This window comes from Rutidosis leptorrhynchoides, chromosome 1 (assembly GCF_046630445.1).
Source record: "Rutidosis leptorrhynchoides isolate AG116_Rl617_1_P2 chromosome 1, CSIRO_AGI_Rlap_v1, whole genome shotgun sequence".
Taxonomy (NCBI): domain Eukaryota; kingdom Viridiplantae; phylum Streptophyta; class Magnoliopsida; order Asterales; family Asteraceae; genus Rutidosis; species Rutidosis leptorrhynchoides.
This window is the reverse complement of record NC_092333.1, coordinates 154,199,694-154,212,416: the sequence shown is the minus strand read 5'-3', so window position 1 is coordinate 154,212,416 and position 12,723 is coordinate 154,199,694. Positions and strand designations below refer to the sequence as shown.

Sequence of the window (12,723 nt, the reverse complement as noted above, 5' to 3'; positions counted from 1 at the left end):
AGTCAGGAAATATACCGTCAGCTAGGTAATAGCCTTCTGTGTACTGATTACCGTTTACCTCAAATGGTGCTAGTTGAGATGTTCCTTTTTTAAGTTTATCAAAAACATAGGATTGATTCAAAATATTTATATCATTGTTGGAACCCGCCATTCCAAAAAATGCATGCCAAATCCACAAGTCATACGAAGCAACTGCTTCAAGCATAATGGTAGGTTTCTTGTGATCACCCCTAGTGTATTGTTCCTTCAAAGCAACGGGACAATTCTTCCACTCTCAATGTATACAATCAATACTCCCGAGCATACCCTTAAAACCATGTTTCTCTTCATGTTTACTATATAATCATTGAACATCGTATGCATTGGGAGATCTCATGTAACGTTCTTTGTATAATGTAATAATACATTTACAAAAGTTATCTAAACAAAGTATTGAGGCTTGCTCGCTCATTTTTAAATATTCATCAAACATATCGGCGGCAGTTCCATACGCCAATTGGCGTAGAGCCGAAGTCATTTTTTGCAATATTGTAAAAGTCGGCCGACCGATAGCATCAAAACGTTCCCTAAAAAATCTAAAATGCTCGGGAGTATCATGAGAATCGAAAATAGAAATACCTTGCGATATTCGGAGAAATAGTTCAATCCGCATACGAAAACGCCTTTTAAATTTATATGGCGGAAACACGGGTGTGTCACTAAAATAATCCTTCCATAAGTTTTCTCCGGCTTCTTCGCGATTTCTTGGAATATAAATTCGTGATCTTGGAACACGCTCGGATTCGACTTCGTCATCATCATCTTTTAAATGTTGAATTAGTGCAATAATACGCTCGTCTTCCGAATCGAATTCGTAACTAAGTAAATACGATGCCATGAAAGAAAAATAATTGATAGTTATGAAAGAAAATTGTATGATAAAATTGATAGCAATGAAAGAAAAATAAAGGGAAATGGTGTGTTAAAAGTGTAGAATGTATGAGTTTATATAGATAAAAATATATAGAATTTAAAAAAAAAATCAAAAAAACACAAAAATAGCCGTTTGCCAATGGCTTTATTTTTCAGCCAATCCCCATCTGACACGTATCCCTGACACTTCCTCTCTCTTCCGTGAAAAACTTGACTAACTGATAATGCTAAAAATGAACATATATTTCATAGCATTATCCCTCAAGAAAGACAAGCTTTTAGTTGCAATTGTTCTATTTACAAGTGATATTTGTTTAAATAATAAAATGTGAAGACAAAAGACAAATTCGACGATTTGAAGACGCAAATGACCAAAAAGCTAAAAAGAACAAAGTAGAATCAAAGTGGTTCAAATTATTGATGAGAAACGCCTAAAAGTTACAAGAGTACGAGCCGCAAAACGCAAATTACAAGATATTAAATTGTACGCAAGGACGTTCGAAAATCTGGAACCGGGACCAGAGTCAACTCTCAATGCTCGAAGCAACGGACTAAAAATTACAAGTCAACTATGCACATGAATATAATATAATATATAATTAATTCTTAAAATTATATATATATTATATTATTTAATAAAACCGTCGGCAAGAAGCAAACAAACGAATGTGAGCTGGAATTCCAGGCCATGCGATCGCATGGCCAGCAAGACCAAATGTCGTGCGATCGCATGGAGCAAAAAAGTTGGTGACATCCTATAAATTTCGCAGTTTTCGGCCGAATATCACACACCTTTTTCTCTCTATCTCTCAACGATATATATATATATATATATATATATATATATATATATATTATAATTTTAATTTTAATTTTAATTTAATAATAATAAGGGTATGTTAGCGAATGTTGTAAGTGTGTAAGTCGAAATTCTGTCCGTGTAACGCTACGCTATTATTAATCATTGTAAGTTATGTTCAACCTTTTTAAATTAATGTCTCGTAGCTAAGTTATTATTATGCTTATTTAATGCCGAAGTAATCGTGATGTTGGGCTAAAATATTAAAATTGGGTAATTGGGCTTTGTACCATAATTGGGGTTTGAACAAAAGAACGACACTTGTGGAAATTAGACTATGGGCTATTAATGGGCTTTATATTTGTTTAATTAAATGATAGTTTGTTAATTTAATATAAAGATTTACAATTGGACGTACCTATAAATAACCATATACACTCGATCGGACACGATGGGCGGGATATTTATAAGTACTAATAATCGTTCATTTAACCGGACACGAGAATGGATTAATAGTTAATGAACTTATTAAAACATGGGTGAATTATATACAAGGAAAATTGGTGTAATTATAGTTTAAGTCCCCAATTAGTTGGAATATTTGAATTCTGATATAAGGATAATTTGACGAGGACACTCGTACTTTATATTTATGACTGATGGACTGTTATGGACAAAAACCAGATGGACATATTGAATAACCCAGGACAAAGGACAATTAACCCATGGTAATAAACTAAAATCAACATGTCGAACATCATGATTACGGAAGTTTAAATAAGCATAATTCCTTTATTTCATATTTCATCACACTTTTATTTACTGTCATTATATTTAATTGCACTTTTAATTATCGTACTTTTTAATTATCGCACTTTTATTTATTGTCATTTTATTTATCGCACTTTTAATTATCGCACTTTAATTATTGTCATTTACTTTACGCTTTAAATTAAGTTATATTTATTTTTAATATTTTACATTAGGTTTTAACTGCGACTAAAGTTTTAAAATCGACAAACCGGTCATTAAACGGTAAAAACCCCCTTTAATAATAATAATACTAATTTTATATATATTTATATATTTACAAATATAGTTTTAAAAATATAGCGTTAAACTTGGCTAGCTCCCTGTGGAACGAACCGGACTTACTAAAAACTACACTACTGTACGATTAGGTACACTGCCTATAAGTGTTGTAGCATGGTTTAGGTATATCCACTCTTTAAATAAATAAATAACTTGTGTAAAATTGTATCGTATTTAATAGTATTTCGCAATAAAAATATAACTATTTTGTATACACCTCTACGCACATCACTAACGCCCCGTACGCGTCACCGGTAACGCCCCACTAGGGGCGTCAGGGGGCGTCACCCAATGCCAGCAGGTCTGACGGGACCCCTCTGACGCCGCGTTAAAATTGGTCTAAACATTGGATATGTTTGGAACAATTAGCTTGTAGAAAAAATATGACTGTTGGTTTTTTATGTGTATTTAAGACTTATGACAAAAAAAATATGAGTTTTTTTTTTTTTTTTTTTTTTTTTTTCAAACGCTAGTTAAATAAGCTTTTAGCTTTTTTCCTAACTCAAAATTTTTTAAACTCTTGTAACCAAACAAAACTTTTTACTTGATATGAGTTTTTTCATAAAAGCTAGCAGTTAAAATCTTGAAAAAAATTTGCTACCAAACATGTCCTTTGATACTAATTCTATTGGAATCTTTTTTTTTCTATTGAAATCTTCAATAATATGTTCATAAAAAATGTTATTCCCCCGGCTCATATTGATAATCAAGTTTCATGTTAAGTTGTCTCAAATTAATTGTCTACTTTTATAAATAGATAAGAATAAGAAAAAGTTCTTTAATACCATTAACTTTTGCATATAAAACAAAAAAATAAGAAAAAAATAAGGGATAAAATTGTAAAGTTAGAAAAAATATAGTGTAAAGTTGAAATTTCTTAAATTAAATGGTGTATTTTTTTTATTCGTGGACTATTAATATGGGATAGATGAAAAGAACTATTTGAGGCATCTGACCACCCATTACTCCATTAGTGTTTGACTTGATTTTTTTTTTTAAGGCGAATAAAAGATTTTATTGAAAACACGATAACTCCATCAAAGCGATGAATGCTACCGAAAATAAGAGCATATTACAATACCACTTGAAAAAAATACAAAACACAACAATGGACGAGTAACTTAAAAAAGCTAACACCACGAGATTAATAACATAGTAAAATGGAGAGTGCTTCCAAACATATGTGTGCATTCCATGGATGAGCTTGAGAAAGGAAGCCCGGAGAAAAAACCTTCAACTTGATGATACGAACCAAGATAGATCGGCAAGTGAATTTCAAATTGAAAATTAAGACGTTCCTAACCATCCAAATGGCCCAAAAAGATGCGGGTCCGAACATCTTCCAAAACCTTCACGCCTTAAAACCCATTCTGAAAAACCTATCGAAAGAAAATTCAACGATAATGAAGAAACAAATTGACGACATTCTCCACCGCCCCAAGGAGAAAATGTCCGTTTTCCAAATTGAAACAGGACCACCCGAACGTCCATTAGCTTCCACTTGAATAGAGTCGATTTCCGAAATTCATTCAATACGGGATAGCTCACTTCTTTATCCATTGAATCTTGAAGAGCTAAAAATTGATATTGAAAATGATTAACTAGAGACTCCGCCATACGACCTCATGGCTTTGCACTCTTAATGGGAGTATAATCATCCGGCATATTATCCATAAAATTACCGAAGTTATGTAACTGTTCTTTATATGAAATTTTATTTGCTCCAAATTGATTACCACCATCTAACCTTTTGTTTTGATGAGAGCTCTGCCCAACTACATGATTAATCTCGCTTGTAGTATCAAAAAAGTCAGATAAATTTGGGACACTATCAATCCAACTATGACTTTTCTTATGGCCACTATTTCGGTTAATAACTTTAGGTTGAAGAAAAACCTCTTTACTATTATTAGAATGTAAGCAACGAGATTTTATCTCATTACAAGATTTTCGACAAGCAGGGTTGGAACACAGCTTATCATCAGTGCCAGGAGATGGAGGTATCTTAGAAAGTTTAGCAGCAAAGGAGATAGTATTATTGATAAAAGTTTGACTTTTAGAGGGTGACTTGGCAATGTGAGGAGAAACCTTAGGAGAGTTATGCTCAAGGGTAGGAAAGTCTTTTTCTATAAGTGAAAAAGGTAGACTTTGGGACATGTTGCATTCAACGGTCGAAGGTGTAGAGTACTTGTCAACCAAATTGTCACATGGACCACTTTTATCACTGAAAAGTGTCATTTTGATTTCATTGGTAACCAAACTAGACCCATGCTTGTTTACTTTTTGAGACAACAAAGCTTTTGACACTTTATCTAAGGAGTTGTGCACATCACCCCCAATTGTACTTTTTTTTTTTGTAAAGGAGTATGATAATTCAAATGCTCAACGGAAACCTGAATTTCCCCTTCTTCTGGAACGTTTTCAGGGAAAACATGAACGGTTTCCGGTTTCGGAGATTCAACATTACCAGAATTTTTAAGATCAGTAACGGCTTTAGAGGCTAGCTGTAAAGTAGTATTGTATTCAACAATTACTTCATCAGACACCAATTCAATTTCATCATTGTAATCTACTTCTTCAACCCAAACATTACAAGTGGCTCCATTATCAATATTGGCTGTAACCATTTTATTAATGGGGCCTGGACATTCGATTTCAATTACAGCAAAGACAACATCGGCCCGTTTAAGGTTATAAGAACTACTATTAATATGCATAACCCTCCCAAAGTTTTTTGCAACCTCAATAGAACAATCAGGAGATACACAATCAAACGGAATACCTGAAATCGCCACTTTTGCTATTCTTGAAAACCTGTTGCTTCTTTGGATCAACGGAATCACCTCGAGAAATTCCAATTCATTTAAATTTGGACCCATCGTCATTCTTTTAAAACTCTCACTATCTGCACACTGAACGATGTATCCAAAAAGACCCCAAGCCGAGATCGATTCAATAGCAATGAAACGGCTCTTCAACCATTTAAATAACTTCAAAGCAGTGATCGGAATCTTATCGACTATAAGGGCAGTCAAGTGAATACGTTTAGCGGTTTCCAAATTCTTTGAAAGATTAACGGTGGGTGAAACTTTTGGAATAGGTTTCTGGAAAAAAGGTTTTGCAGATTGAACTTGAATCTTTGAAGGGATTTCTAAATTTAGATCCTTTTTTGCAAACCCCACTGTTAGTCTCATGCCTTTAACAATTAACCCGTTCATAGAGTTCAAGATGTTCGCTGCCTGTTTGATGTTTTCTAATTTGACAAAAGCAAAAGTTCATCCATTTTTCCATGATATACCTAAAATAGTACCATATTCATGGAGAAAATTATGGATAAACAATGGAGTAGAGAACCGTGATAGATTTCCCAAGAAGATGGTGGTTTTTTGTGAGTATGAATTGTGTTTGTTGAAGGTTTTTGAGTTGGGCGATTGAAGATTCGTTTAGGAATTTTTTATTGGGATTGAATTGGGAAAAGTAGGTTTGAAGGGGAGGGGTTGAGAGGATTTCATTGGGAAAAACATTATTTTGATTAGTGTTTGACTTGATGTATAATACTATCTTTGATCATTAATTGTCACAATTAAGCTTATTCTATGCTTCAACTATCTCAATTTTATCGCCGTTTTTATCTCAACAAAACTTACTTATGCAAAATAACTACTAAAAGTCATACTCATAAAATTACCTTCTCATTTATCATTCTCAAAACAATTATTTATTTTATGATATATTTAAAGACATCCTTAATAACTATCTTCAAAAAGCTTAGAGACGAATGAACGGTCGCTATATTTATGGTAACTACTTACTACGGTAGCGAAATTAATTTTAGAGAGTGAGTTTACAAACTCCTTAAATAAGCCTAATAGTTGTAACTACATAAAATAGAACAGATCGAACAGCTGTAAGCCTATGACCATGAGTCCATGACTGCTTCTCACGAACAAGCCAAAGAAATGTGTGTTTTATCTTCCATTTCTTTTCTTCGCAATAATTAATGAGTTACATCGATACCAGTCCAAAATTGATGAGCTATATCGATACCACTAGGTCAAAGAACTTTAATTCTTCGAGTTATTATTTATAAATTTAACGGCACAAACTAACTAACAGTGCCGTGCGTTTTAAAAATTACAGAGACTACCAATATAATTTTAAAAAGAAAAAAACTAGCGTTATAAATTTGAATAAACCGCAGGGACCAATGTTACTATTAACTCTTATATTTACTTATTAATTATGGACAACGTAGATTTGAAATGTTGGAAGATAAATAAACAACTACGACTTATGTTGATGATTGTAAATGTAATATGTTGACTAGTTCCAAACTGCATGAACCGTGTCAAATCTTTTGTGTCAAATCTTTTGGTAAAAAAGATTGCAAGTGGTTGAAAAATATTTTATAATTTATATTTTGACAAAATTAAAAGATTTGTATATAGTCAAAACGAGCAGGTGTAACTGCTTTCGGTGATTGGTTAAAGTAGGTATTCATAGGTTGTGTACAGAACTTGTTCACACATGGCCCATCCGTATATCGAATCACGTCGACTATATAGTTTGACCAAAATGCAAAAATCATTTTAGAGCTTGAGTTTCTATTATACTGATTTGGAGATGTTTGCTTTAAGACAATATTGTATGCAGAACCGGATATTCGTCTTTTTTTTTTTTGTGTGTGTATAGGCGTTATTTTTTGTTGATCCTTATTTTATTACTTGTTATTGTTAGTTTTAATTTTTTTCTTCCACTATATCCAATCTACGTAGATATTTATCTATCCTCTAAATTAAGAAAGTCAACTCCTCATACGATTGGTCCACATTTGCACTTTCTACAAACTGAATTGAAATAAAAGACCCGGCCATAGTAACTTTATATACCTCTCAGCAAATCAAAAAATAAACCAATCATAGTTAGAAACAACTGTTGGATTAATAGTTTGTTACATGAGTTTGTGAGGTTCGTTTACCAATCATTTGTTTTATCATTTGGCTAACAGTAGAGGAATGAATGACTAGGAACACGTTGTGGTCTCAAAATCCTACTTGAAGAACTCTATTGGCATGATCACTATGAATTATGAGTCAACAATTATGATCTATTTGTTAGCTATTATATTAGCTCATATGTTTAGTATTTGGGCCTAGCCCATCTTGTATTTGTAGGGTTTAGCCCTGTTTATATCTATGTTCTTTGTACCGATTCATTAAAACAAATAATATGATCAATCATGATTTAACATGGTAATCAGAGCTCAGGTATTCTCCGAAAAAAATAAAAAATAAAAATACAGAAGAAAACCTATATGGCTTAAACCTTGAACGGCGCAAGTTTGCAATTTTTCTTCTTCTTCAAATATTCCACCGTCCCATGTGCAAGACTACAAAATTATATTGATTTTTGAGTGGTGTTGACTCATTTGAAGGCATGTGTATGTAACAGACAACCTTTCAATCTTGCGTATATCTTTATCTTCTTTATCTTTGTGTGGAATTTTTAATAGCGCTTTTTTTTTTTTCTTCTTTTCGGCGAAGAGAATCATTTCATTGAATAAATAAGTTTTTTCATCAAAATGATGAATAAAACCATTACAAAATACAAATTATGTAAGTAAAGAAAAGCAAACACAGCCCTAATACAAAGAACTTAAACCGAACGACACAAAAGTCCGGAGTTTGAATCCCAAACGTAGGATTGGTGACTATAACAAAACTTGAAGGTAGCCCAAATGAACACCTTGATTTTGATTTGTCGAACAATAGAAGACCAACACGAGTAGTTGCCATTGAAGATAAAATCGTTGCGAGCTAACCAAATGGCCCAAATAGTAGCCGGCCCAATGAGTCTCCAAAATTTCCTATCACCGATGCCCATACCGTAATACCAATCGGCCGAAAAACGTAACATTGAACTCGGAATAACCCAATTGATATTCCACCATTGAAAGAGAGCGGACCAAATTTTGAAGGTCCACGGGCAATGAAGAAGAAGATGCTCGGATGTTTCGGGTTTCTCTTCACACCAAATACACAGAGGCGAGTGATTAAGAGGAAGAATATGTCTCCGGATAAGGACATCTCTTACCGGAATACTTTGTTTACAAGCAAGCCAATGAAAAATAGCTACTTTTGATGGGACCCGATTATTCCAAACTAATTGTCTCCACTTTATTGTATGAGAAGACGTCGAGACACTCAACAGTCTAATGGCTTCAGAAACAGAGAAGTCGCCATTAACATCAGGAACCCAACGAATAAAGTCCTGACCTACTGAACAGGCTAAACCGTTAATTCGAACAAGCCGGTTACCTGAGGTCAGCGAGTCTAATTCAGTCAACGGGGCAAGAAGGTGCAAATTCCACCCTACCTGATCAGAGAGCGGGTCACTTGGCCATCGAAAATGCGAGACAGGAGCGTTTTGAGCATCAGAAATACGAAATAAACTAGGAAATTGATCCCGAAGGGAATAATTGCCAACCCAATTGTCGTTCCAAAAGGAGATTAAAGAACCATCTTTTAAGTGCCACTTCCATGAATTTTTACCCACCACATTGACTAAATCTCCATCAGTGTAAATTTTTAACAATTCACTCCATATTGGAGAGACTTTAGTACAAGAAATTGAAGATGAATTATACACTATTTTGCCGGAAAAAAACTTACCGAAAGAAGTACATACCAAAGCTTGCCAAACGTGAAGTTTATTATCGTATAATTTTGACCACCATTTTGCAAGGAGGGCGATATTTTTTGTGAGTAAAGGAGTAATGCCCAATCCACCAACATCAACCGGAGTACAAACCACTTGCCACTTTACGAGGCCCGATTTTGATTTCAAACAATCACCACCCCAAAGAAAATTACGACGAAATCTCTCAAGTTGTGCAATAACCGCTTTGGGAGCTTTATAAAGGGCCATATAATGAAGAGGTAAACTCGAGAGGACCGCTTTAACCATAACGAGTCGACCGCCAAAAGATAAACACCTACCTTTCCACCCAGCGAGCCTTCTTTTGAATTTTAAAATAATAGGATCCCACATTGCTATTCGTCTACTTGCAACACCAATAGGAACACCTAAGTATAAAAGAGGAAACGAACCTACATCACACCCAAAAAAGTTGGCATATGACCGCAAGTCGTTTCTTGAAACATGAATACCGTATAACATTGACTTTGATTGATTAATCTTGAGGCCTGAAACTTGGGAAAAAAGATTAAGAACCTCTTTGATCCGATTTAATTCTTGAGTTGAAGGGAACACGATGAGAATGGTGTCATCCGCGAATTGAGAGTGATTAACATTTGTGTTGCTGTCAACTTTGAAACCTTGAAGTACCCGGTTTTTAAGATCATTGGAAAGTAAACGACTCAACACTTCCGCCACAAGGATGAAAAGGAAAGAAGACAACGGGTCACCTTGTCGTAAACCTCTTAACATAACCCCTTCCTTAGACGGTGAGCCATTTAAAAGAACCGAAAAATTAATATCGGAAATACAACATTTGATCCAAGAAATAAAACGGCTCCCAAAACCCAAACGATTTAAAACTTCAAAGAGAAACTCATGTGAAATACTATCGTAAGCTTTAGTGAAATCGAGCTTAAGTAGTAAAATTGGACTTTTTCTCTTTTTTGCCAAGTGCACAACTTCATTGACAAGCATAACCCCATCTAACAACGATCTTGAAGGGACAAAACCATGTTGATTATCACTAATGATGTTTGAGATGACCTTTTTCAAGCGATTAGCAAGAACTTTTGCTATGATTTTATAAGGTGCATTAATGAGACTAATGGGATGCATTTGATCAATTAATTTGGAAGAGTTAGTCTTTGGAATCAAGACTAAAAAGGAGGAATTGAAACCTTTAGGGAATGAAGCAAAAGTGTGGAATTCAGAAAACATAAGCAACAGTTCGTCTTCTAAAAAACACCAACCCTTCTTAAAAAACGACAAAGAGAAACCATCGGGTCCGGGAGTTTTATTGCCATCAAAACCGCAAATAACCTTGTAAATTTCCACATGATCAAATTGAGCTTCAATTAAAGCAGCCTGCTGGGCTGTTATTGTGTTCAACTGGCAGTCAGCCTAATTAAACACTATTGGACCAGATGGGCCTGGATAATTAGATGAAAACAGGGCCTGGAAATAATTTAGTGCATGAGCCTTCACAGTTTCTGGATCCTCTATCCAAGTATCATTGATTTCCATCCCGAGTATAAACGAAGATTGTTGTTTGATACGTGAAACAAGGTGGAAAAACTTTGAACTTATCACCTAGTTTTAACCATTTAACTTGAGAATGGAGGCATTTTTTAGATTCATCTTGAATTGAAAGTTGTTTTTTTCTTCTCTTACACTTTGCAATGATGGCTAATTCATTGGCATCCAACTCCCTGGAATGGTAAATTAACTTAATCCTTTTGATCTCTCTTTCACAGTGGATTAAATCGGCTTTTGCTTTATTAACTTGGATTGTATTCCACTCCCTCAAGTAACATTTAAGAACACGAAACTTCTTTGATAAAGTGAAAGCCGCCCATCCTCATAGTATAATGAGTCCCACTTTTGATTGCACATGGAAATAAAATCTTTTTGAAACAACCATGAATTGTTAAACCGAAAAGGTTTGGGACCCCAATCTTGTAGTTCTTTGCCCAAAATAATTGGCTTATGATTCGAAAGTTTTTGCAAACCGGCTTTTAGAATTGAATCCGGAAACAAACTTAGCCAAGACACATTAACCATAACCCGATCAATACGTGACATTTTGCCATCGGGACCCTCCCAAGTAAACTTTTCATTGCAAAGAGCTTGATCAAACACATTAGCCGAAATTATGAAGTTATTAAAATTAGAAACAGCTAATGGGTCAATTACCTCTCGAAATCTTTCTTCCTGATGACACACCGAGTTAAAGTCACCAAACAAACAAATAGGCCCCGACCACTGATTAGCAATAGCACTTAATTGATTCCACACAAACAATTTATCATGCTCACTTTGAGGAGCATAAACGTTAATAATTAAGATTATTCTCTGATTGGGAGTATACCTTAACAAAGTGGCGATCCAAAATCTATTACTCCAATGATTCAAAAGAGTAAAACAAGCGTCACGCCAAATTGAGAGAAGTCCTCCTGACCTTCCATTAGAACTCACTTGTACTTCTTGAAAGACAAAGTGCTTCCAAATAGAATTTAGAATTGGTTGTTTGACTTTTTTTACCATCGTTTCTTGAATGGCTAAAAATTGAAGTTGGTATTTGTTAACCATTGAACCCGCCATACGACCCTTTTCTATATTCCCAAGGCCGCGGGTGTTCCACGAGGCAAGCCTCATGGTTTTGAGGTTTTAATTGGCAACTCTTTCGCCGCCATTTTTTTCATAAACATACCAAAATTGGTCATTTCTTCCTTGTGAGTTAATCTCTTTGCACTAATTGGGTTTTGTGAGATGTTTGTAACATGGTCAACAGAAGACAACTCGTTGACCTAACCTATTTCATTTCTTATTTCACGTACTGTATCAAACAAAGGGGATCCTTCTCTACTTTCAAAAAGAACAGTAGGTGCTTCTTTAAGAACAAGATTTGACTTGCTGTCTTTTGCAACTTTTAATTTGATCTCATCACCCCTTTTTCGGATCACATCACAATATGATCTACATCCATTAACATTACATGAATTTGGTGTTTTTACTTGACTGGAGGTTGGATTAAGAGAGTTGGGTGATTTGTTATTATTTGGAGAAAGTGGAGGGAATTCAGCTTCTTGAAAATCAAAGTTAACTTTGTGAGGAGAAAGGTTAACATTACAAGACTCAGTGACATGACAAGAGTTATCAAGATTTGGAAAAGGTCTAATAGCACCTTTACCTTTTTCCTTGAATTTTTGTACCGAAATAGC

General features: G+C 34.5%; 3 protein-coding genes across 3 annotated transcripts; all 3 read right to left on the bottom strand.

The window, feature by feature from the left end:
* Positions 1-343: 343 nt before the first annotated feature.
* LOC139890348 (uncharacterized) lies at positions 344-877 on the bottom strand. The gene has a single exon (XM_071873237.1). The coding sequence runs from the start codon at positions 875-877 to the stop codon at positions 344-346; it is 534 nt and encodes a 177-aa protein (XP_071729338.1).
* A 2,932-nt stretch (positions 878-3,809) lies between these two features.
* LOC139866311 (uncharacterized) lies at positions 3,810-6,315 on the bottom strand. Its single transcript, XM_071854513.1, has 2 exons — positions 5,586-6,315; positions 3,810-4,377 (listed from the first exon to the last, which is right to left on the bottom strand). Exons 1-2 carry the CDS (start codon positions 6,019-6,021, stop codon positions 4,091-4,093), a joined length of 723 nt encoding a protein of 240 aa, XP_071710614.1. The 5' UTR covers positions 6,022-6,315; the 3' UTR covers positions 3,810-4,090.
* Positions 6,316-8,458: 2,143 nt separating this feature from the next.
* Positions 8,459-12,157, bottom strand: LOC139890344 (uncharacterized). The gene is made up of 2 exons (XM_071873232.1): positions 11,512-12,157; positions 8,459-10,875 (listed from the first exon to the last, which is right to left on the bottom strand). Exons 1-2 carry the CDS (start codon positions 12,155-12,157, stop codon positions 8,459-8,461), a joined length of 3,063 nt encoding a protein of 1,020 aa, XP_071729333.1.
* Positions 12,158-12,723: the final 566 nt, after the last annotated feature.